The sequence below is a fragment of the Cnephaeus nilssonii genome (genome assembly GCF_951640355.1).
Source record: "Cnephaeus nilssonii genome assembly, chromosome: 12".
NCBI lineage: Eukaryota > Metazoa > Chordata > Mammalia > Chiroptera > Vespertilionidae > Cnephaeus > Cnephaeus nilssonii.
The window spans coordinates 23,397,096-23,423,510 of record NC_137083.1 but is presented as its reverse complement, the minus strand read 5'-3'; the positions used below and the strand labels follow the sequence as shown (position 1 = coordinate 23,423,510).

The 26,415-nt window shown below is 38.0% G+C and overlaps 1 protein-coding gene across 2 annotated transcripts in view; it reads left to right on the top strand.

Moving 5' to 3' along the window:
* The window catches only part of UMAD1 (UBAP1-MVB12-associated (UMA) domain containing 1), a 174,376-nt gene that overhangs the window by 103,040 nt on the left and 44,921 nt on the right, over nt 1-26,415 (top strand). For both annotated transcript variants that reach the window (XM_079785745.1, XM_079785746.1), the window contains exon 3: nt 18,151-18,218. In XM_079785745.1, coding sequence (XP_079641871.1) covers nt 18,151-18,218 — 68 coding nt within the window. The remainder of the gene's footprint in view (nt 1-18,150; nt 18,219-26,415) is intronic.

Genomic DNA, 26,415 nt, shown 5'->3' with positions numbered 1-26,415 from the left:
CTGACATGACAGCTTTTCTCTTCGCTTCAGTCCCTAAGAGCAGTTGTTCCCTAGGATTCTGTACAAGGCTCACACAATATACAAAAACCAGTTCGAGTTGGGTACTGGACATAACTATAGAGATGACATCTATAAAACTGGTGAAAACATAGGGGAAATCTCTGTAACCATAGACAAAGATTTCTCAGTTGTAACATAAAAAGCATGATCCATCAAAAGAAAAAACAGTTGACAAATTGGGCTCCATCAAAATGAAATTTTGTGCTTTTAGAAAAGCACTGTGAAGATGAAAAAAGCCTCAGATTGGGAGAAAATATTTATAAAACGCATATCCGATAAGGGGTTTTTATCCAGAATATGAAGAACTCTCAAAACTCCCCTTATGAACTGATCTAGGAATAGAGCTCTGAGGCGCGTTATCTTTCCCAAGGGGGCGTTGCAAAAAGTCTATCTTTTTTATCTGCTCTCAGTGTTCCCCTTTATTGGTCCTCAAATTATTGCAGCTTTACTATTACTACATAACATGTCTTATGCAATATGTTAGGTTATCTAAACAGGACTGACTTTTTGTACACATGGCAAATGGATGGGGTATGCTTTTCTATGCAGAGCCTAATTGGAGTCTACATCTGAAGATATCTCAGAAACTCTACCCGAGATTTTTTTTTTTTTAAGTGCTGATAGCAGTTTATAATTATTGAGAGTTTCCTCTGAGGTTAAATTACTTGACACAAGTCACACAGCCAATGTGTGGTAGGAATGCTACTTGCCACCAGACCTGCTGTCGTTGTTCTTGACCTGGGCTTTATTTTGGCCTCAAGTTTTTCAAAATGAGAGGTTAAATAGATACACACAGAGAAGAAAATGGACTAGTTCCTTGACACACTAACTTGCAAAAAACTCTATGAAAAACAACTGTACGTATTATATTCAAAACCTCCCTGCCCGTTTTCGAGTTGCTTATTTTTATATACACTTACCAGCCTGCTAAACAGCATTAGTGCTCTTTTTCTGTATATTTCCTGTACCTTTCCCCCTCTACTGACTCTTTTCCATCTGAACTTAAAAAGGTTCTAGCTTTTCTTGTAAAACCATCCCCCATTTCTCCCCACACCCTCTAGCTACCACCATTTCTTCTTCAAACCAAGCTTTCCTCAAAAATTATTCTCCTAGGATACTGTTGTTTTTCTGTTTCCCACTAGCTCATGTTAATTCTCCCAATACCCCCAATTTACACCCCCAAACTCTCCTAGCAATTTTACAAGCTATTCTTTTCACAAAACTGAGACTGCATTTTATTCACAGTTTGTAGCCTGACTTTTTTCTACTTTAATATTATGGACTTTTTTTCATATCCTTACTTTTGAAGATCTTTTTACTGATGAATAGCATACATACAGAAATAAGTTCAATGACTTTTCATAAGATGCCATTAACATCCAAATCAAGAAATAGAAATTACATTAACATCTAGAATCTCCTTGCAACCCACTCCCTTCAGTCACCTCACCCAACTCCCCAAACCTATCCTGACTTCTAACAGATAGATTATTTTATGTGTGTGATATGTATGTAAATGGATCACATAGTGCGTATATTTTGGGTCTTGCTCTTTCACTAAAAATATTGTTTATGAGATTCATCTATATTGTGTGCAGTTATAGTTCATTATGCTCCTTGTTGTCTAATATTCTGTTGTGTTGAATATACATGATTAGGTTTTAAACATGTTATTGGTTGTATATTATTCCATTCTATGAATATACTCTGATTAATTTGTTATCTCTTATTTTTGTCAGGTTTACACTATTAGAAACAACCTTACATCTTTGTATAAATACTTAAAATAATTTCTGACTACTCCTTAGAATAAATTCTAAAAGTGCATTTGCTGGCTAAAATGATATAAACTCTTGCTCTGGCTGGTTTGCTCAGTGGTTAGAGTGTTGGCCTGTGGGCCAAAGGGTCGCAGGTTCAATTCCTGATCAAGGGCATGTCCCTCGGTTGCAGGTTCTTCAGCCCTGGTAGGGGCCCTTGAGGGAGGCAAACAATGGATGTGTCTCTCTCATGTCCATGTTTCTCTCTCTCCCCCAACCCTACTCCCTTCCACTTCCTCTAGAAATCAATGAAAAAAATATCCTTGGGTGAGGATTAAAAAAATAAAAGAAAAATATAAACTCTTTAGAACCTCTTAATACATATTGCCAAATTGCTTTCTAGAAACATTTTACCAGTTTTCTTCCTAACACAGTACCTGACACACAGGTATTTAATAAAATTTTTTTACTTATACTGAATGTATTAAGTCATATCCTAGGATCCATTTCTGAGTTTTTTGGTCATATTTCTTTTTTCTAGTTGATTATTGTTTCATTAACTTAGATTTTTTTGAAAATTTACTAGTGTATAGGGCACAAATTTCCCTCCTTACTCCTTTTCAAAAGTTATGATTTTTCTTGCTTATTAAATTTATACCAGTAGAACTTTAAATATGTTGCTGAATTCAGGAAAAAAAAGAACTTTATTGGAATTACCTTACTGGTATTTTTATACATTTATGTGGGAATAATTGACATATTTATATGTACATAATCCTCTCCAGGAATAATTTTTCATTTATTCAAGTATTTTTATTAAATGCCCCTCAATAAAGCTTTATATGTTTATTCACATAGGACCTGGTTTTTTAAAAAAAATATTTCCAAATATTTTATACTTTGTGGCTATTGGGAATTAGATAACTTTCTTCCATTACATTTTATAATGAGTTAGTTGAAAGCTATTGAATTTTATTATTAATCTTATATTCATACTCCTTACTGAACTTTTATTAATGCTAACAGTTTTTTGTTTGGGTTAGGGACCATTAATGCTTTGGGGCTTGGGATCATTTAGTTCCTAGATTCACAAAGGGAGAAATTGGTATCTGAAATAAAGACAGAAAAATAGTAACCTGCAAAACGATTTAAAAAATGTAGAATTCTGATCATTTGCAAAACTTCATTTCCCTCCATGCTTCTCTGTTTCTTTTTAGGAATATGGTACTTTGGGAAGAAATTTTTTTAATGCTAAAAGAAAATAAACTTCAAAGTAAATAAGGGAAAAATGAAAATCTTTCACTTTTGTTTTCAGATTTCCCCCCTTATATTCTCATTTCTTGATATTTTTCATGATTTTCTACTTATGCCATTTATTTATCTGAAACCTTTATATGTGTGTGAGATACACATGTTTGTGTCATATATTGACTTATGTGTCACCAGAGGTAAGAAAATATGTCTAGGTCATGGATATACATGCTATTGCAAATATAATAAAAATAAACTTTTTCTTAATTACTTTTAATTTTTTAAAACTTTTAAATTTGTTTTAACTTTTATTCATTTTAAATTGTAAGTTTTATGCTTAATCTTAAGAATAGTTTTAAGTACCTAGAAACTTGAGCCACAAATGTAATCAGAATAATACTTTAATCCTACTTAATCCATATTATTGACCTTCTGTGCCTACATCAGCAACAAACAATAGCAGAATGTCTGGTGCATAATCTCTTGTGTAGATGCACATACTCATTGGACAAGCCTGATCTGGAAATGAACTGTCCTGCTTTGAGGTGGTAGTTAGGCCAAAGAGACTATCTAGGGTTTTGTTTAATCCTTGTAAGAGACAGGCTGGTTGCACTGTCTTGTCTAATTTGTAAAATGAAACTAGGTCAGATCAATTACAGATAGTTGTAATTTGCTCTAAGTGGTCTGTAAGCCAAGGCTGGTGTTATTAAAATACATATTTCCTCTGTCAAAATAAAAACAAATCACTATCTCTATGATGACAGTAGAGTTGGAAATGGGAAGAATCCTATCTTTTGCAGACTAGAAATACTTTCAGTAAGGTGGTTGCTGTAGGGTGTGTGTCTGTGGGTGTTTGTGAAGCTTTGGAGCTGGGAGGTGAGAGTGAGAATGAACAATGAGGACACTGTGTTCCAGATCTCACTTATAAAATGGGTTTGCAAGCAGGAATGGAGGACAGCAGGCAAGATAAGCTCAAAATTTGCTTTCCTGTTTGAACTACCAAGAGTTTTAGTTTTTTGTTTTGTTTTTTTTTTTTTTAAATCAACTGTTGGAGTTGTAGAGGTAAGGTGACATGCTTTCATTCAAAAGAGAAAATATAAATGAAACATCAGAGCCAGCAATAATTACACCAATGACATACCTAAAAAAACAAAAACAAAACTGCTTCAACAGGCACCCTGTTTCCACGTGGTATTTATTCAGTTTGTTTTGCCTGATGTTATAAAACGTTTAGTGTATTTCTGGGTAATTGAAACAAAACCAGAAATAGACATTGTCTACTCAAATTCAGTACATTCACAAAAAAGGAGCACTTTAAGAAGAAATTTAAGACAATAAATGGATCCAGTTCGCCTATGATAATATGCCATTCTGAAGGTGCATATTGTTCATGGAGAGAATGTAGAGTGAACTGTTTCCTTTTATAATTATTTTAGAAAGAACATGGGTCTTGAACCCAAGCAGTTTACTTTGAATACTGGCCCTACCACTCAGACATTTTGTGATGCTGGGAACTTTAAAATCTCTTTTTCATTATTTTTTTTCACCTGTTAAATAAACAAAATTATTTCTTCATGAAGTCGTTGTAAAGAGATTGTCTCTTTTCATGAAATGTCACAATTTCATTGAAAAGTAGGAAAAAATTTGCTTAAAATCTTTTGAGAAAAAGTGCTATATAAGAAAATAAACAAGACCAGCCTGATTACACATTATTGTATTCCTCTGAATGTATTTTTAAATTAGTCTCTGCCCCTCCTCCCCTAATTATCCGAACTGTGTTGGAGATTTTTTGCACATAAAATGTCCCTGGGTAACTGTGTACTACTTTCTGGTATTGTCATTTATATGTGAAAATGGCCAGAGGTGAAAGGTGAAGGACTAGTTCTGTTTGGTGGGTGAGTTAAAGGGTCCATCGAGATCTCTACCCTTACCTCTGTCTCTATCTTTATATCATATCTATGTATTCCAGTCATCCTATTTCTTTCCTATCTTCTGTTTATTTTTAAATAAATTGAAACTTACAGAAAAGTTGCAAAAATAAAACAGAGCTTTTTGTTTTACCATTTGAGAATAAATTAGCAATATGATGTGTCATTACTTTTGAATACTTTAGTGTGTATTTCCTAAATAGTCTATCTCCTGTATCAATCATCAAATTCAGGAAATTAACCATCCAAGCTAGAGACCCTCATTTATGGTTTTTTCCAAATGATGTACTTTATATCAAAAAGATCCAGGTCAGAATCACATGATGCATTTAGTTGTCATGTCTCTTTAATCTCCTTCAATCTGGACTAATTCCTCAGTCTTCCCTTAACTTTCAGTATCTAGATACTTTCAAATATTACAGGCCAGTTATTTTGTAAAATATCCCTCATTTCCTCAAAATTAGATTTAGGTTATACATTTTTGTTAGGAATATCATAGGAGTGATGTGTTTTCATTGCGTCTAATTATTGGATAGTGCACAATTCTTATCTATACTAATAATAGAGGAATATGCAAATTGTCCCAGATGCCATCATAGTAACAGTAACGACCGTGCAGCAGGCTGTGTAGGGCGACAAGGCGGGCAGGGGGGTTTCTGAGGGACGACCAAATGACTGAACAGCAGGCTGTGTGGGGCGACAAGGCCGGCAGGGGGGTTAGTGAGGGACGACCAAATGACTGAACAGCAGGCTGCGTGGGGCCACCAGGCCAGCAGGGAGGTTAGTGAGGGACAACCAGGCTGGCGGGTGGGGGGGGGGCAGTTGGGGGTGACCAGGTTGGCAGGGAGGGCAGTTAGGGGCCTAAACCAGCAGCCGAGGGGTCCCGTATTTGAGAGGGTGCAGGCTGGGCTGAGGGGACCCCCCCATGCACGAATTTCATGCACCGGGCCTCTAGTTTGTTATATTACTAGAGATGTTAACCACAATCACCTACTTAAGGTCCTATTTATTAGATTTTGTTATTGTAAAATTATTCGTTCTCTCTTTATAATCAGTATTGGGGAGGTTGCTTTGAAACTATGTATTATTCTGTTCCTTATCAACCTCCTCCCATTCACTAGTTTTAACACATCTATGATTCTTGGCTGAATTAACTATGATAGATGCCAAATGGTGATTTTTCTAATTCCTTCCTTCTCCATTCATCATTTGGCATTCCACTGCAAGGAAAAGCTCCCTCCTCTTATTTATTTACTTACTAGAAGCCCAATGCATGAAGATTCATGCCAGAATGGGCCTTCCTTTCCCTGGCTGCCAGCACCGCTTTCGCTCTGGCCGGAGCCGCCTTTCCACCTTCCTATGCTGCTCAGAGGCCCAGAGCGGCCGCGTATGCAAATTAACCCACCATCTTCGTTGGGTTAATTTGCATACTCCTGATTGGCTGGTGGGCGTCTCGAAGGTACGGTCAATTAGCATGTTTGTCTATTATTAGGTAAGATTTGTTATTTTATTTATATTAGTATGGGTACATGGATTTTAAAAATTATTTTATTATTTATGGATATTTTTAATGGATTATAATCTGTTACTAGAATTATTTTGATGTTGTACATATCCCATTTTGGCCAATGGGAGTCCCTTCAAATTGTCCTCCTCATTCTTGGAGCATTTCCTGGCACAATGAGATGTTCCAGACCCACCTTTACCCTGCTTGTAATTCAGTAGCCTGAATCAGACCATGTGGCCACAGCCTCCCCAAATCCTTCTCTCCTCACTTAGGCTCCAAAATTCTGTTACTGCTTACTTGCTGGGACTCAAGAAAGAGAGGAGGAGGAAGAAAAACCAGATAGATAGATAGGCAGGCAGACTGACTTAAAGAAAAAAATGTTCTGCCCATAGAAATTGGGAAATAAACAGACTAGCTCTCCAGTCTTATAGCAAAACAAGTAATTGGATAATCAGAAATGATGGATAAGCCCCAAATTTATTTTAATTTTGGAATGTGTCTTAGTCCAATTCGGGCAGCTTATAAACAACAGAAGTTTATCACAGTTCTGGAGGCTGGGAAGTCTAAGATCAAGATCCCAGCATAGTCACTTTCTGGTGAGAGTCCTCTTCCTGGTTCATGCCTTCTTGCCATGTCCTCACATCTAGGGATCTCTATGGGGTCTCTTCACTAGTATAAGGGCACTAATCCCATTCATGAGGGCTCCACCCTCAAGACCTAATTACCTCCCAAATGCCCCACCTTCTGAACCATCATTTTAGGGAATCAGGGTTTCAACATAGGAATTTTCAGGGGATACAGACCATAGTTGGATGTTTTTGTTTTCTACTGATATTTCAATATGGGTGCATTTCCTGCTTCTGAGAACTCGGGGCCTAAACCAACCTCAGTCCTCCTGCTGTTTATTTCTCATGCCTATATACTGTTTCACAATCTGGGAAACTTCTTAAGCGCACTATTTGCTATAATCTTAGAATCAGGCTTAACAAGGAACCATACATATTCCTTATGCTTCTCTTCCTGACTTGTCTGCCTGCAGATTGGTTGGCACTGTACAGAGAAGGAAGCATTCAGTATTCTCTGCCTCAGGAAGCCTTGTTGGAAGACCTGCTTGCTGCTCGTTCCTTAGATTAGATCCTCTCCCAGCTGCCACTAGGCTCTAGTTTCCAGGGGCTTTGCTCTCACTAGGGCTGGTGTGCTTCCTCCTAGGGTGGAGAGAGGGTTTGAGAGCCACGGGAGGAAGGTTTGCTTTATTAAGCCTGGAGGTGGTTAAAGTGGGCAACTGGGAGGAGAGAAGGAATTTGAGACAAGCTGATTTGAATGAAGCAACCACTCTTAAGACAACTTGGCATAACAGCTGGTCGGCTAGTATGTTTGTCTTTACCATCTTAGCCCTGGAAGCTTAAAAAAAAAAGTTATTTGAGATTGGAACGTTTTTTATGTGTTGCCATTAGGCACATGTCCAGGTGAATTCTAATTTTGCTGAACCCGTCCCTATATGAGTTTGATTGTTTTAGGAACCTCATGTAATAGAATCATACAGTATTTGTCTTCTTGTGACTGACTTAATTTTACTTGGTATAATGCCTTCAAGTTTCATCCATATTATAGCATATGTCACAATTTCCTTCCTTTTATAGCTGAATAATATTCCATTGTATGTATGTACCACAGTTTGTTTATCCATTCATCTGTTGATGGACACTTAGATTGCTTCCACCTTTTGGCTCTTGTGAATAATGCTGCTATGAACATGGGTGTACAGATATTTCTTCAAGACTCTGCTTACACTGCTTGGGAACTTACCTTATTGATCCTCAACCTTAGCTCAGAGATATGTCCTCCGTAAATACATATTTATACACGTGTGAGGGAGGGAGAGACTGGGGGAGGGCACAATCATTTCAAAAATTAGGTGATGATCTGCCAGTTTTGTAAGGGTATCTCAGTGAGTCCGCTTCAGTGTTTTCCAAAGTATTGTCTGTGAACCCCTGCATTGGGGCCTCCTGGAATGCTTGCTAAAGTTTTAGATTCTTAGGCCCCTCACCAAACTTCACAAGTTTGCATCTCCTGTGAGACTCAGGAACTTGCACCCCAGGTGATTCTGACACATGAGGAAACGTGAGGTTCACGGTCCCACTGGCCAGGGGATCTCAGAATGTTCCTGTTTGTGCACATGAAGGCCCTGCTCTCTGCTGCTTCCAGCCCGTGTTCCCCTTTGGGGCACCTTCATCCCAGCCCATGACTCACTCTCGTTTTCACTCTGTCTGTATATTGTAGCCCAACTGAAAATCCCACCTATTTAGCAAAGGATGGCCCGGCTGGGTTTGCCACGCTAAACTGACCAGGCCCTTTTCGAGTCCTTCCTCTGGATGTTAACTGGTGATTCTCTGTTGCTGCCTGCCGGCTTCTGTAGTCCGTGGGCCCGGGGAGAGGTTAGGACTTCCTCCCTCAGGCCTTGTGGTGTGTAGACGTCCCTGAGTTATTAAAGGGACCAAGTCTCTTTTATATGAACATTTTAAATATGACATAGTATGTTGTAACCCTCAGGAAAGTATTTCACACATTTATACTGTATAACTGAATGACAAGTGTGACATCTTCAACAAAACCAACCAGATTCTTTTGCGTTTTGACATCAAACTCTGTCTTCATCTAGTTATCACATCATACCAGATCATATCTAGCACGTGTGGCTTTGCTTCTAATTGTGATCCGTGATTGGCAAGTGATTCACTTTTTTAATATCAGTTTTTCTTCAAATAATGATGCATTTTCAGAAATATTCTCTTCAAACTTTTGTGTAAGTTAACATTTGACTTCCGTTAAAAGTAATGATACTGGCTAGGTATATACTTTTTTTTTTTTTTTTTTTTAATGAAAGGAGTTGGGGCAAAAAAACAACAACAAAAAACTACTAATAAGGAAACCTATTTTTGTTGTGGTTGTTCACCTTTTTCACAGCTTGCTCCATACAACTTTCTGTGCCTTACCTGATTTTGTACTCCCACAATTTTTAAAAAATATATATTTTTATTGATTTCAGAGAGGAAGGGAGAGGGAGAGGGAGAGAGAAGCATTAGTGATGAGGGAGAATCATTGATTGGCGCCTCCCGCACTGGGGATCGAGCCCACAACCTGGGTATGTGTCCTTGACTGTAATCGAACCTGGGATCCTTCATTCTGCAAGTCAACGCTCTATCCATTGAGCCAAACCAGCTAGGGCTGTACTCCCATAGTTTTTTCTTTTTGGATTCATTTTTATATCCAATTCTTGTGATTTCCATTTGCTTGTTTGGAATCTTTCTAGAATGTAAATGCTGAGAGGGCAGAGATGGTATTACTCTAGTTCACATGGTGCCCAGCATGATCTATGGCACATAGTGTGTGTGTGTCTAATTTTTATTGAGTGAGTGAAATTTAACTTGAAGCTTGGTAATATATTTAACTTGGTAATATATTTCATATACCGCTATTATTGGTTCTACTAGAAATTTTCTCTGCAATTTTCTGTATCAACCTACAAACTACATTTTAAGAGATTGAGAAGCTTACCTACCTAATATCTCTGGTTGGACCTATTGATGCTACAGGTGGAGATACACTTTGATTTCATGGGGTTGCTTATTTCTCTATGTTGAAAACTGACCGAGCAGAACTCCTGGCATCAAACAGCAATTTCACAAGTTTATTCTGTCGGTTGGAAAGGAAACTGAACACTCCTGAGTGTGACTGACTTGATCCCATGTATCTCCAGCCCAGGTCTGCATTATTGGTGATGAATCAACACCATCTTCGCCCACAACTGGCAGCACACTTGAGTCTTTGTTTCAGAATACCAGATAACCGGGTAGCGTGAGCCTATTTCCCCCTCCCACCCCTTTTACAATGCAGGCTTCAAGCTGTGTGCACTGAACACCCTCTCTGTGTCAGTCCTGTTTGTTTTCAGCAGAGCCCAGGGGACCTGTTGTCCACGGACTGCTCAGAGTGGCCCTTGGCAGAGATTTCTTTCAGCAGCATTTTGGGATCCAGGGTCAGGAATGGTCAGCCCAACTTATTCTCACAGTATATAAATTTACTCTGATTTAGGAAAGATTAACAAACAAGCTTTGAAGCCAGATTTGGACAGCATGATCCAATATTGTGCAAATGTGCATGTGCAAAATGAATTTGGCCTTTGTGTTTCTTGTCTTCTAGCCTAAAAGTAAGGATGTCTAGGCTTACCTGTTTAACATAGTGCTAAATGCTTAAATGATGTTTTTGCGTTGCTTTAAGATCTTCCAGGAAAATTATTACCCATAACTACAAAGCAACAAGACTCAGACCTAAAGACATCTGTGGAATCCCAGGACAAGTTAATTAAGAACAGGCCAATAGGACTATAAGTGGGTCTGACCTCAGTTGGATTTGCTGGAATTCTTACTTCCCTGAGTAAAATGCCTTTAAGAATTTCGTGTGACCGTAAGATTTTTAGGTTTAGCTCTATGGTTTCAATAGCATTCATAAAGTTAAAATCTTAATATGATGCCTGAAAGATGAATATAAATATGTATTAAATTTAAAATTCACACTAATATCTCATAAAGTAGATTACCTATTCTATTGAAACCTTAATTTAAAATTTTCTTCATAATTTAACAACCATTTATAATTATTTAATAAGCTCTTAGTGAGTGTATATGTAGAATTATCTTTCTTATTGCCCCCTCCCACACAGTCAAATCAACAGATGTTTATGGAGTATTCACTTTGTTAACAGAGTGATGCCAATGTATTAGTTGTATTCCATCCTCAGTAATTTCAGGTGTAACAGTTTTGGTATGCTAATTGAATATGTTCTTGGTGCTATTTTAATTTTTTTTTTCGCTAATTCCCAGTCACACTTTTCTTATGTTTGTTTGCTAAATAGAGTATTCCTTCCTCTATGGCTTAGCTGTTCCCTCCTGGCTCATTTTCTTGAGGGGTTATAACAATTGTCATCAGAACCCTGACCTCACAGCAGCACGCTCCTGAAACTGGCCTGTCTTCAGCAGTTAGTACTTTTGTCTTTTCTTTATCCTCCTCTTTTTTATTACAGTGGAAATTTGGGAGTAAGTGGACAGTATTAGGAAAAGTAGAAGGAAAAACTACACTGAACTGGGGAAGACTTAAATATAAAGTATATGGGATAACAAGTTTTTTAAAATCTATTTTTATTGATTTCAGAGAAGGAAGAGGGAGAGAGAAATAGAAACATTAATGATGAGAATCATTGATCGGCTGTCTCCTGCACGCCCCTTACTGGGGATGGAGCCCGCAACCCAGGCATGTGCCCTGGCCAGGAATCGAACCCTGACTTCCTGGTTTCATAGGTGGATGCTCAACCACTGAGCCATGCGGGCTGGGCTCAAGTTTTGATAAGGGGAAGCCGAATATTATCTAATTATTTGGCATTGTCGGCAGACTTGGATTCTAATACCTAAGTTTGCCATTCTTAAATAGATATAATAAAGCCAGCTCACACCACTGCCCTCAAGACTAAGTGATATGACCTGTGAAGGCCTCTCCAGCACCTCTCCTCTGCTGAAGCTAATGGCCACAGCCTCATGACAAAGGCTGAACAGCAGTTGACACCAAGACAAACCTTTATCTTGCCCCAACTCCTCTCCCTTCTCTGCAATTAGGGTTTAACATGTTTTCTCATTTAAAAAATATATATTTTATTGATTTTTTACAGCTAGTAAGAGAGAGGGATTGAGAGTTAGAAACATCGATGAGAGAGAAACATTGGTCAGCTGCCTCCTGCACACCCCCTACTGGGGATGTGCCCCCAACCAAGGTACATGACCTTGACCAGAATTGAACCTGGAATCCTTCAGTCCACAGGCCGATGCTCTATCCACTGAGCCAAACCAGTTAGGGCAATGTTTTCTCATTTAATCTTTGTAACCTCAGTATGTATCATGAGTCCCATTTTTCAGATGAGGAAAGTGAAGCTCTGAGAAGTTAAGTAACTTGCACAAGGTCATGGATTTGGTAAAGGATTTGGGTTGAGATCTGTCAGATGCCAAGCCATGCTTTTGCCATAGTGCCAGGCTGCCTGGTATAATGAGTGTGTGACTGAAAAATGAAAAGGAGTTAATGGCGTGGCCATGCCACTGTTCTTTCCACTACTTCACTGGGTGAATGACTAATAAGCAAACCCTCCCAGAGGGTATTTGCATTTTAAAAGAGGAGCTCATTAACCCTAATGAACCTCTAATTGGTGGAGTTTGTGGAGGAGATATTTCTGAGCACGGGTTTTCTCCTGTCTTCAAGGTGCTTGGTTATCCTTTTCCTCGCTGTAGATGATCAACTATTCTGGCATCAGAAGTATGTAGTAGAATGCAGTCACATAATGCTAGTCTGCCCCAAATGCAACTGAATGGATGAACAGGGAGTTGTGAAAAGAATTATCTAAAGGAAAGTGAGTGTGGGTTAGTATTGTGTAAAATGAATGTTCAAAAGCTAAGTAACAAATCTGGCCATGTGGAGGGTCTTCTGAAGGGTCAGGTAAACATATATGTCATAATCAGTTTTAACTTTGGAAATGTTATATCACCATCATCCATGGTGTGTTCATAGACCTCTGCAATATGTTTAATAGGTATTCATTGAATATAATGGCTCCATAGTCATTGTGAAAAAAATTAAACTTCTTTACTAAACAATTTCTCAGAGCCTTTAATACGTTAAAGTAAATTGGAAAACAACTAAAAGGGAACACATTCTACAGGCTTTCCTCATACTTTTGACCATAGAAATATTTTTTCCAGGTGAACCCCTCGAAACTTGTGTTTTATAGACTATATTCTAAGGCAGGGGTCCTCAAACTTTTTAAACAGGGGGCCAGTTCACTGTCCCTCAGACCGTTGAGGGCCAGACTATAGTTTAAAAAAAACTATGAACAAATTCCTATGCACACTGCACACATCTTACTTTGAAGTAAAAAAACAAAACGGCAAAAACACCCGCATGTGGCCCGCGGGCCGTAGTTTGAGGACTCCTGTAAGGTATCGAGTTCTAGGTAATTTTTCTCTAATCAAGAAAAGAAAGAAAAGGTTTTCTGCATTCACATCTTTTCATAGCGGCCAGGCCCAACCCTGTCCACACCAGTCCATTCCTAGTCCTGTTGGGCTCTAGGATGTTCTAGTATTAACATGCCTCTTCCCCAGATAAGATATAGCCACTTTCAGAAAAAGAGAAAAACCCCCACACACATACAAAAACCACATTCTCATCTTTATTGCCAATAAAGCTGGTGTTGAAGAATAGCGTGGCTTCTAAAAGGGGCAAATAGGTTTCCTAATCCGAAACCCAGAATTAGATTGAGCTCCATCCAGCTGCAGGATATGCTGGGCTGGGGCAGGCTTCCCACGTGGGAGGAAGTCCCTGGGGAGGCTCAGAGCAGAGGGAGCCATGTGTTCTCGGTGGTCCTCCCATTCTCACGACAAGGGGAAAAGGAAGGGGCAGAACCACACAGCCAAGTCCTCCCAAAGCACCAACCCCAGGACTGGAGTAGAGGGAGGCCTGGTGCCCCCTGCCCCCCTCTCACCACCAAGGCCCCCACCCAAACAAGTTTGTTCTAGGTGACCCAAATAGGCACGTGGGTTCCCTGCTCATCACTGGGCATTTCTCTCTTTCCATCTTCCCTTATCCTTAGTGCTCACTCTTCACCACCATCTCTCTTCTCAACCCAATTCACCCAGTAGAAGGGATCACGATGATAGTCTGACTGTCCTTCCTCGTCTCCTTATAGAATTCAAACACTATTCAGCCTTTTATCTGAAAGGGCGGAGTGCATATATTCTCTAACATGGGGATCAGGAAATTACAGCCTGGCAGTGGTCTTTGTAAATCCAATTTTATTGGGACAAGGCCTCCCTCATTGGTTTATATATTGTCTGTGGCTGCTCTCAGCTACAATGGTAGAGTCAGGAAGTTGCAGCCAAGAAAGTGTGGCCTGTAAACCTAAAATGTTTTCTCTCCGGCCGTTTACAGAAAACAGTAGCCAACCCCTAATCTAAAATATAGATGAATTTCACTTCAGTTCTGTAAGCCCGGAAAGAGCTTCATTTGTATGTATAGGTAGTCTTTATCATATACTCACTCTAAAGAAAAACTATATTTTAAACCAAGAAAACGGCACACTGTAGTATAAGAGGGATTTTGCCTCTTATGAAATTGTTTCTCGCCTTACCAACTTCTAGAAAAGGATCGAGGGGACTGTGTTTGCTCTGGAGGACTGGAAGAAGGACAGCGGCTTGCCCCCGTGGGCAGTATTTGCCATCACCATTGGAAAGGGATGAGAATAGATAATCTGCGGGGCCTACGGCAGAACAAAGGAACAGAGAGACGTGCCGAGGGGCCCAGGGCGTTGGACCAGCGCAAGATGCTGTCTCCAGAGAGCAGGAGCCCTAGCTCTTCCCTTCACGCCCTGCTCCCTAACTCAGAGATGTGCTTCCTCCCATCTCAGCCCATCGCTCAGAACCTTCCACAGAACCCCAGAGATGGCGGCACCGGGTTCTGGTCCTACTGAGACTGCCTTCTACCTGGGAGATCTGGGCATTTCACTGAGTGCTTGGCCCTGAGGGTTCACTCACCTGCAACCCGGGGGCTGGGGGTGGGGAGAATGTCTTACTGAACCAGAGCAAGAATTCAGTGTGGTGGTATACAGAAGGCTTTATGACATGTGAAGTACTGTGAAATGTTGGTGGTTTTTCTTCTTTTTAAGCAGCTGATTTGCCAGTGACATTTTTGAATCTATCCAGCATATAAATTAGAGTCAACTGATGTTTGGAAACTAAAGAACCTTATTTCACATTTGTCACATGCATCTTTCTTTTATAAAAGTGCCTAACTTTCATGTGGGTTCTAAAAAATGGACAGAATAACTGAGTTTTTACCATGACAGAATAATTTGTCAATGGGAGGAATAAAACTTCAAAAATTTTATTTCTTTGTGAGTTTTCTTTCTGGTGTTTGTGTAGTTTTTCGTTTGTGCCTTTGTTTATAGAGAATATTGCAAAAGGCATTTTTCCTTGTCATCAGTTATTGTCCTATCTGAGTCATCGCCAGACATGGCATTTCAGTAAATAGTGATTCTAGAATCGCTTCCAGGCAGATGTGCTGTGTGATGCCAGGAACACTGGTGATAGCCGTTCTGGCTACTCAGGCTGTGGGAGAACCAGGGAAAGTCTTGTATAGACACACACCTTGAATCAGAAAGTGGCAAAGGAAGCACATTGAATGCTTTTAGCCAAATGACTTTAGCCCAATACAGCGTGTGGCTGTGGGATGGAGTAGTAATCATTTTGGAAGGTTAAAAAAAAAATCGTTCTTGAGGTTTTTTTAACCTAAAAGGCAACAAAGCTTTCATTTCCGGTGATTCGTATTTACATAAGCATCATGCATGGGAGTTATGAAACGCCCCTGACCTCATTGTACAATACCTTGGCTATTCATGCTGCCATGCTCTCTGCCCATAACCAAGCAAACTAAACTCCTGTTCATTGGTATTGCTGCCTGTGATCTGCTTATCCCTAACTTCCAGAGAGAAGCGGGTTTCTGAAAACAAGACTCTTCTTTATAAGCAAATAAATGGTTCGTTTAAACACTTAAAAATCAAAATAGCTTAGTGATATCCTAGGTCACAAAAGTAGGTTAATTTTCAATTAAAATTAACTATTATCTTTTTCATATAAATATTTACTAAATTGATTGGGGTCAACATGAACATATAGGTTTCAGGTGTGGGTTTCTATGTTACAAGATCTGTGTATTGTACCATGTGCCTACTACCCAAAGTCAGATCTTCTCCTGTCACCTTCTATTAGGACCCCCATCTACTTCCCTCCGGCATTTACCACACTGCTGTCTGTGTTCTCAAGTTTCAGTTTTGTATCCAACATATGAGTGAAATCATATAGTTCTTAGCTTTTTCTGATTGATTTCTCTTAGCATAATGTTCTCAAGGTCCATCCATGTTGTTGCAAATGGTTAACTGTATTATAGATGTAACTGAAAAGTTCCTAATGCTTTTGTTTTAATATGATTTTTTAAAAAAATCATTAACTTTTTAAAATCTAATAAGTTATGCTGCAAATATGGATCACTGGTAATAATACATTATAGTGGTATTTCATAAATTTGCCTTTTAAGTTTCACAAATACGTTTTAAAAGAAAGAGACTAACGGGATGCTGAAATACCGTTTTTGTGACATACCATTTAGTATTACTTTGTCACAGTTTTATAGACTGGCAACCATAAAGAGACGTTCATTAATTCAGCTAGTGTTTATTAAACACCTATTATGTGCTCTGTCCTGGCCAGCTATTTATGTTCCGTATAGCTGAGAACAAAGCTTGTAGGCTGGCGTATGTATTAATGTGCTTGGATTTTAAACACTTTGGTGAGTCCCTTTATCCTAAGTAAAATAACTGACTTAAGTAAATAAACTATCAATTTAATTATTGCTTCATGATTTTAGAATTTAACAGAATTTTGTTTAATCCTTTAAAATTTACACGAGGTTCTTGCTTCCTTGGTAAACTAAACTTTTGCATTTCATACGGAAAAGTTAACCTCAGCCTTTCTTACTTTCATACTTTATCTCCAATCATGACCTGTGACCTTCCTTCTGTTAACAGATTCCTAACCTTTAGAATCAGCCAAGTATCTTCTGTGAATTTTGTAATTAACCTATTGTGGACATTCCTGAGCTGGCTTAATTTTATGGGACAAGCAGTTTACAAATGACTAAGTTAACCTCTCATTATGCTTGAAAGAAATAGGCTAATTGTTTCTTTACTTACCCTGTGCTAATCACAGATCATTAGTGATAATAAATAAAAATAGGCCATTAACAAATTATGCTCAGACTTACCTATGTTTGTGTTTGTCCTGTGTCCTCGGAGCCAGCCTAGTCACCAACTTCATTTAGTAGCATAACTCACCCAGGCACAGCCTTAGGTGTCAAAGTATAACTGAGGGCCAGTTTATGAATTTATTCGTTATTCTTTCCTGCTGTAAAGGTTGTTCAACATTTGGTTAATTATTACATTGCAAATATATGTATCTACTTAGAGGCAAATCCACAGATATACAAAACCTTATAAAACATAAACGTTATAAAAAACTAATTTGGAGGGCAGTTATTCATATTATAAAGACTTTTAATTTGAAAATAACTTGCCTTCTTTAAATTATAAGCTTTCCTAGTTTATTTGAAATATGACTTGATTTACAAAATTATAAGCTTTCCTAGTTTATTTGAAATATGACTTGATTTACAAAATGTGAATTCACTTCATTTGTCCAGTGTAAACCTTTATAAAACAGGATATATTTCTGGTTTACATTGTATGTATGTATTTATGTATGTGTGTGTGCATGTGTGTATATATGTGTGTGTGTGTGTGTGTATACACATATATATATATGGTAGCTGAGACCTCAATAAAATTACTATTCTTAAAAATTCACTTATTTACTTTTAACAAAGGAAATAGTAGTTGATTCCCTAATGTGAAACATATAATATCAAAAGATATCTCAAAGAAATAGAAGACAGTTTGGCCTCAATAAGATGATAAAGTTTTCTGTGTTTTTTTTCTTTTGCTTCTTAGGAGATACAGAAAATGAGCAGAGAATGGCAGCAAGAGATAAAACTTCAGAAGTAGAAGGCAACCAACCGGTAAGTGAAACTCCTTATGAGTCCTTTTGGGGCGAAACTGAACAAGTCACGGTGCCTATATGTTTCTCTGAGGATGAACAATCACTCTACTCTTGCTATGAAGACTGGTGTCTAGGTACCAAGAAACAAGTCATCTGCTCTAAGTCAGGGATGACAATACAGCGTGACTTCCCAAGCGCTAAGCTTTCCTGGTGTTGGAAATAGAAACTTCCTGCTGAAAAGAGATAGAGAACTTGGGTTAAAACATTTGAGCTATTTCTATTTGAGTGGTTATTTTCTAATACATTTGAATAAATAGATAATGTATGAACGTATAGGGGAAGGTTTGAAAATAACCTTTTGAGAACTATGTTACATTACCATTTCCAGCATCAAAATACAGTCCTTGTCTTTGTTCCATAGAAAGCCTAGGGCAGTGGTCGGCAAACTCATTAGTCAATAGAACCAAATATCAACAGTACAACGATTGAAATTTCTTTTGAGAGCCAAATTTTTTAAACTTAAACTTCTTCTAATGCCACTTCTTCAAAATAGACTCGCCCAGGCCGTGATATTTTGTGGAAGAGCCACACTCAAGGGGCCAAAGAGCCCCATGTGGCTCGTGCGCCACAGTTTGCCGACCACGGGACTAGGGTATTTGTTCTTTTCCACATGGAAAAGCTATTTGCTCCTTGAGAGTTCTTGAAAATGTCTTCAGGACACTTTCGTATACTAGGTAGAAACATACTAATTTTATTTAATCACCTAAATAATTTTTAAGACTTAGGGGGAATGTTAATTTTCAGGGCAGAAGGGATATCCATGAATTTTGAAACTTTCTACATGGTGACACACCTCTATTTATATTCTACTGTAGTGCATGAGGGTATTGCTGTATACAGTGGAGTGGGGTCATCTGCATATTCCCAAAATCTGTGCTAGGCTTTGGGGCTATGCTTCATCTCCATATCCCCAAAGCCTAGCACAGAGTAGACAGTCAAAAAGATTTGTTGAATGAATGAATGAGTGAGTGAATGAATATAATCATGAATTGTAAGTAGCCAGTAATATGTGTTTTAAGAAGAAATATTTTTATTTTTTATATTCAGATTTTTCATAATGAATGAATATTTTATAATCAAGAAAAACTTGTTTAAAGAGAGATGTAGGGAGGAAATTTATGTAGAGGAAGAAAAATGTCATGTTTCCCATAAAACTGCATTAGTTTTTCATCCATGTGTACAACAAATATTTATTAAGCACTGACTGTCTTCAAGGTGCCGTGTAAGGAGTATACAGGGTTAAAAAAAAACAGATACAGTGACAAAGAAATACGTTCCATCTATACATTGAAGTAACTTGATCTCTTTCATTTATTCAAACATTTTGTGACTACTGACCATAAGTAGCATCTTGGATGGGAAATAAAGGTTAGTGTATTTGAACTTTGGGAAAGAACCACCAGAATGGTTTAGAAATCATCCATAATTATTGAGTTTAATTGCTTAGTTATGGGATTCACTGGAAATGTCTGAAGTACTTGATTATCTTTCAAAGTTGATTCATTGATGGAAATAATTCCAAGGTTAATAACTCTTAATGGAAGAAACTTTTGAGATTATGATCCTCCCATATTTCAAACTAGCTCATTATTGTGCTATTTTCTAGTCTATTATACAACCAGTTCTTAAAGAGTGGATTTACTATACACTCATGCTGTAAGAGATATTTCAGAAGTGCCTTCTATTTGAGTAGCAGCTGGACATTTAGAGGGTAGTGTTTGCTATCAGAGAGCTTACTTATGTAGCAAAAAGTAATGGGGAGACTGCAAATGAGAACACAGACTGCAAATGAGAACACAGAATAAATCCAGTATGAGAGGCTGATAATAAAGTTCTTCAGAGTCTATGTGTGATTTGCCACAGAAAAGCCAAATAATCATTTACCTCAACCTTAAGTGTCTAAAATGGAATTCATTATTCCTCTCCTTTAAAGACCCCAAAACAAAAACATTGCTGCATGTTTGCCACCATCCCCCCATCCCATAGTCTCCCTTGATCAGTCAAGGTAAATCTTATCCAGTCTCATGTTGTAAGATTCTATGTAGCCCTGGCCTTTTTGCTCAGTGGTTAGAGCGCAAGTGTGGACTGAAGGTTTGCAGATCCCATTCCGGTCAAGGGCACATACCTTGGTTGCAGGCTAGATCCCCAGCCCCTGTCCAGGGAGGCACGTGCTGGAGGCAACCAATGGACGTGTTTCTCTCAATGTTTATTTCCTCTCTATCTCTCCCCCTCCCTTTCACTCTCTCTATAAATCAATGGAAAGATATCCTTGGATGAGGATTAACAAAGAAAAATAAAGAAAAATTAAAAAAATATTTTTATGTAGAGGCTGATGACTCCCAAAGTCTATCTCCACCTAGACCTATCTCCTGAACTCTACACTATGTCCAACTGCCTACTTACCGTTCCACTTACAAGTTTCTAGACAGTTCAGCCTTTACTTGACCAGAGAACAGTTGATTCTTGGCCCTGCCACCCTGAGCTTCTGTCTGCTTAACTTCCCACTAACTGTTGAATATTACCATCCTCACCATAGTGGTTTAGAATCCAAACCCCTGAGGTTCCTGTCTTTCCCTCACACTCCACAGCCAGTCCATCAGGAAGCCTGTCACCTTGCCCTCTATGCCCAGAATCTGACCCCTTTTTAACATGGTACTGTTAGAACCACGTCTGAGCCTCCACTTTTTCCAGGACTCTCTGCCTTCATTCTTCCCCCTTAAGTCCATTCTCCACACAGCAGACAGAAATATAAATCAGATCACATCCTTCCTGCTGGCTGAGCTCCTGACTGTGGCTGCATGGAGTTCCGTGTGCGCTGCAGTCTCATTTTCCTCTGCATCCTCCAAGCCCCACCCCATCCCCAGCTGCCTTTCTGTCCCTGGACCACCTAAGCTCTTTCCCACCCCAGCCTCTGCATTTGCTCTCCCTTCTTTGCCACAGCTTCGCTTGGCTGCCTCATTATCCAGGTCTTCGTTCAGGTGTCACTTTTCATGACTGTCTCAGCTGGCGTGCCCTTCGCCCGTCACTCTCACATAGCCCTCTTCTCCAGCATGTGTATCACCGTCTCAGATTATTCCTTTGTTTACTGCCCGCCTCCCCTGAATACAATGAAAACAGACCTCGTGTCTGTACATAGAAGGTGCTCAATAAATACACGTTAACTGGCAATCTATATTTTATTTAATGTCATCATCTGTCTGCCAAGTTCAAGGCCTAAAATTACCATTTTGACTCATCAAATGCATCATCAAGTCCTATTGATGCTACCTCTCAAATATCTTCCAAATCTGGTTCCTCATACTCTGACAAGGTCCTCATCTGTTCGCGAAACTATTTATTAGACAAGCAGTTTCTTTCCCAAACCTCTGTCTAAAAATAGCAAGTTTTGTTACTTCTGACCTCCCAAATGTCTTGAAATCTGCAGAAAAAAAGCTTAACCCTAAAACCCTGTTCAAATGTCACCTCCTTTGTGAGCTCTTTTCCCTGCTCCCTCAGCCAGAGATGACTACCAGGTCCTGCTACCACTCGTGTTGTCTGGAAGGTGGAGAGTACACCTTAACTAGCGTCATAGCCTCAGCCACTAAGGACCTGTTCCGCTTGTGGTGTGACACAGACCCTGTCAATGATTTCTGGATGGATAGCTGAACAAATAAGTGGTCCCCTGCAAGTGCTGTTTTATGAGCAGATCCCTTCCTTAAATTCTGTTTTCCACCTTCTATTTTAAACACACAATTGTTTTTTCTCTCTCCGTAAACAATAATTACATTTCTTAGGCGTTACCCATTTAAAAAAATCTGTTGATTTACACTATTTTTGGCAACCTTACAACATCAGCAAGGAAAAGCGTAATGATTGTAGTTAGTTTTTTAAAAAGATATACATCTGATTAAGAAGTGATTCTTGTACCTAGCAGGAAAGATTCTCATTATTTTAATTTTTAATGGCTATACAAGAAATGTTGAAATATTATTTAGTATGAGAACATATATGGTAAATTAGTATGGATTCTGTAAGGCTTAAAAATAACACCCTTAGTTGTCAAAATAGAACTCATTTTTTTCTAAGGACCCTTTGAAGATGGCTTTTAGTATAACAAAATAAGGTTTTTGGAGAATTCAGATACACAGGTAGATTGCTTACTATTTTCAGGGAATTGTTAGACCTGGGATGGAGAGGATATAGAGCTAGATAAGGCTCTGTGACTCCCACTTATAGAAGCAGAAATTTTCTATCTATTCATGGATAATTAGAAAACTCTACGAGTCACTATAATATAAACTGGAATAAAATAACTGATATTTCAACAGAGGAAGAAATATCATTAGTGAGAGTCAAGAACGACTTCATGCATGATGTATTTTGAACCATGACAATTTTTTATTATTTATACAATCAATTTTTATATTACCAAGATAAATTTTTGTGAAATAAAATTCTTCATTAAGAACAGTTGAAAAATACAGAAGCAAATCATGGTATGTAACTTCCTTTTCAATGACAGATAATAAAGGGTTAAAGAAATATAATGTGTCTGTGCTACACTTTAGTTTTTTTAGTGGAAGTTAAAATATTTTGTTAAGTAGTCTGTGATTTTTTTCCCTTACACTTTGCAGCCCAGGTATACTTCAAAACTGTGTTCCCTCTCCAAGAACACCTCTCTCACCGACATCATGGAAATTCTAACATCTGGGTGGAATATAATCTGAAAAAAGGAGATCTAGTTTAGGCATCAAATAAGTTAACTTTTACAGAGTTGAATTATAAGATATTTTAATACCTTTCCACAAAAGACTATGAAAAGCAGCAAATTTATTTGCATTGAGTGCTGAGTGGGACTTTTTACTTTGTGAAACTAAAAATAATGCAGCATTCATTCCAGAAAATCATTTCTCAGTTTGTCTCTTCTTCACTCCCCCTCGCCGTTTCTCTCAATGATGACTTAAATTAGTTACTACTGTTTTTGCCTTAGTATTCCCCAGATATGATCCCAAAGGATTACCACCTAAAATAGGATAACGTAGGGAAACACTGAACTAATTTAGTCATCACATATCGTTTCTCTCAGATTGCGCTTTAGTCTGCATTTTAAGAGCCATTGGTAATTTTGAACAGAATTCACCATATTTTGGGTATGTAGCGAGTGTAGGCTCCTATAATCCTATGTTTGGGCTTATACTAAAATGAGTCATTAGACTCTAGTACTTGGAGGGAAAAACTTATAATTTGGGACTGATTATGCAATTGGAGGACCAGCCACCTCTCTCTGTTTCTGTTTGTTTTTTTCTTACTGCCTTGTGGGGAGGGAGTTGTGATGGCCCTGTAGCTACTTAGTGCCTCTGCTGGTCTGGGCGCCTGTGACACGGGGCTCCGGGGGGACAAGCCCACACATTCACTCACGGGAGGTCCGCTTTCAGTCTGTGCCATTGTGACTCATCTCCTCAGGGAATAAACATTACGAGTAAGCAAGGCATTAGTCATTCCTTTCTCATCGAAAGTCCTGGGCAGTGTTTTACAATGTGAATACGAGAACCATGTTAGTTACTAATTTACTAGTGGGTCTGTTCATGTTTGGTTTTGTAGGTATATTTTGAGAGCTATGAATATGTAAATTTCAGGTGTTTAATATAATTATATCCAATATTGTTGACTACTATTTTTTAAATATATTTTTATTGATTTTTTTACAGAGAGGAAGGGTGAGGGATAGAGAGTTAGAAACACTGATGAGAGAGAAACATCTATCAGCTGCCTCCTGCACACGCCCTACTGGGAATGTGCCCGCAACCAAGGTACATGCCCTTGACCGGAATCGAACCTTGGACCCTTCAGTCCACAGGCCGACGCTCTATCCACTGAGCCAAACCGGTTAGGGTGATGACTACTATTTTTAACATATACTTTTCCGTATTCTTTATTTTTTCCCTTTTTATTGAATTTATTGGAATGACACTGGTTAACAAAATTATATAGGTTTGAGTTGCACAATTCAACAAAACATCTTAATACATACTTTTAGATTGTGTTTGTTGAACTTAAGTTTCTTTTACTTGCACTACTAAAATTATTTTTTTAATTTGCACTTATTTTTAGTCTCCAAGACTGAGAAATATGTTTATTTATTTAGTTCTCTGGCCTAAAATAGCAAAATACAAAAAACAAGCCAATAAAAATCTCCCCACAAAACCACAATTCCATTTGTATATTTGTCTTGAGTGACAACTAATTCACATATGCATATGGAGCCACGTATAAAATAATAACTAACAGATGGTGGAGCTGCAAAGTAGGATTTATAAAGATTATTATCAGTTGGTGGTATTGAGATCCTCTTGTGGTTATACTGACAGAAGACACAAAAATTACTTATAATAATAAACTGTGACACTAATATCCCCCCAACTTCTGTTAACCAAAGTAGCTTATTGCATATTTAATATCATTTCTTAATGAAGACCTAAAACAGTCTTATAGCCAATATGTACTAGGAAATTTAATAGACAGCAGTTACAAAAACAGTAATTAAGGCAGTAGCAACAACAGCAAAATATTTGCTAAAATTAAGTGCATATTAGAATCCCTGGAAAATTAGAGTTTGGAGGACTTGTTTATTGTCATTTCAACCACATTTCTCAATCTAGTACATTGTATTTGTTATGTTTATTTGTGTATTTGTGAATAGTTCAGTTACATGTGGAACTCATAGTTCAGTCATTTAGGGAAAAGTTGATTTTTAAAAAAAGGCATGGAATGTACATATTAGTGAAACATTCATTTTTCCTCTAATGTGTTTTCATACTTCTTTTATGTCTTGTAACAGAGCCTTCAGACCCTACAGGGACTAATTTCCTTGTTGCTTTTATTTCAGATAGTCATTCAAATGCATGAAAATATCCATGAGCTTTGAGTTCCAGATGATGTAGACTTTGGTTGCCACTCCTTTAAAAGGGGAATAAGATTCTCTCATTTAAAACTGAGTTCTCTGTGGAAAAGAATTGGCGTTGCATATAGGTAAAGAGACTGGGGGAAGTGATTTTCAAGAATAGTATTAATAGCAAACATTCATCTACTGGATGCTAGGATTTCGATTTTAAGATTTTTTTTCAGTATAACATGGTATATAAGTTTATGAAATTAAAGTTTGGGGGTTATAAAGATGATTATGAAACTATAAAGATGATTATTCTCATAATATATCATAGTCCAAATACAAGTATAATGGGTATTGATATTGATGGCAATTTAAAATGGTACAACCCTTTTTGGAAAGCATTTTGGCAGTAAGTATCAAGAACCATAAAGATGTTAATATACTTTGACAGTAATTCCATTTTTAGGATTCTGTTCTAAGAAAATAATCTTTTAAATCCACAAGAAGTTACATGTGCAAAAAGATCGCAATCCACTCAATGGAATATTTTTCACTTTCATAAGTGAAAGATATTATTTTTCAATAAAATGTAGACTCGTGGTTTCATAATTTTAGTTAACAGTATAAGGTACACAATTACAAATACAGTATAATTGCTGCTATGTGAAAACTGCAGAAAAGGATGGTGTAATACATGGAAACATGAAGCGTAGTTGCCTTTGGGATGATAGATAGGTAAGTTAAATCATCCTTTCCAGTGTTCTGATTTTCCAATTTGTCTATAATGAGTGTATCATTTTAAATGACAGTGAGGTTGGTGTGAGGAAGCAGTGTATTCACTCAAGGGAAGTTTTGCTTAATAGAAGAACTATTTTGTAAGGCACTAATACCAATCGAGTAATCTATTGAAGATGATCTTTAGGAGATACGTTGGTTCATTTAGGCTTAAAATTCCTTAATTAGTTGATCATATTAGCATCATATCTGATCACAATTTGTCAAAATACCTGCTCTCTCACCCAGGGGACTTTTCAGCAAGAAGAAGGGTAAGGTGGCTTGGAGGTTATTTTTCACATCCCTTTGGAAGTCACATGGCCCAAACTTTTCTCTTGATCATCCTGACTGTCAATGTCATTATATCAGTCATATTCCCCTCTACCTCCCCCCGCAAAAAAAGATGTGGACTACTGGTTTGAGCATGTATTTGTCTAAAAATCTTGCTTTTTCCTTTACTAGTATATCTATGATGCTGAGACTCTATTTGAAGATATTAATTTCTCCCATTATA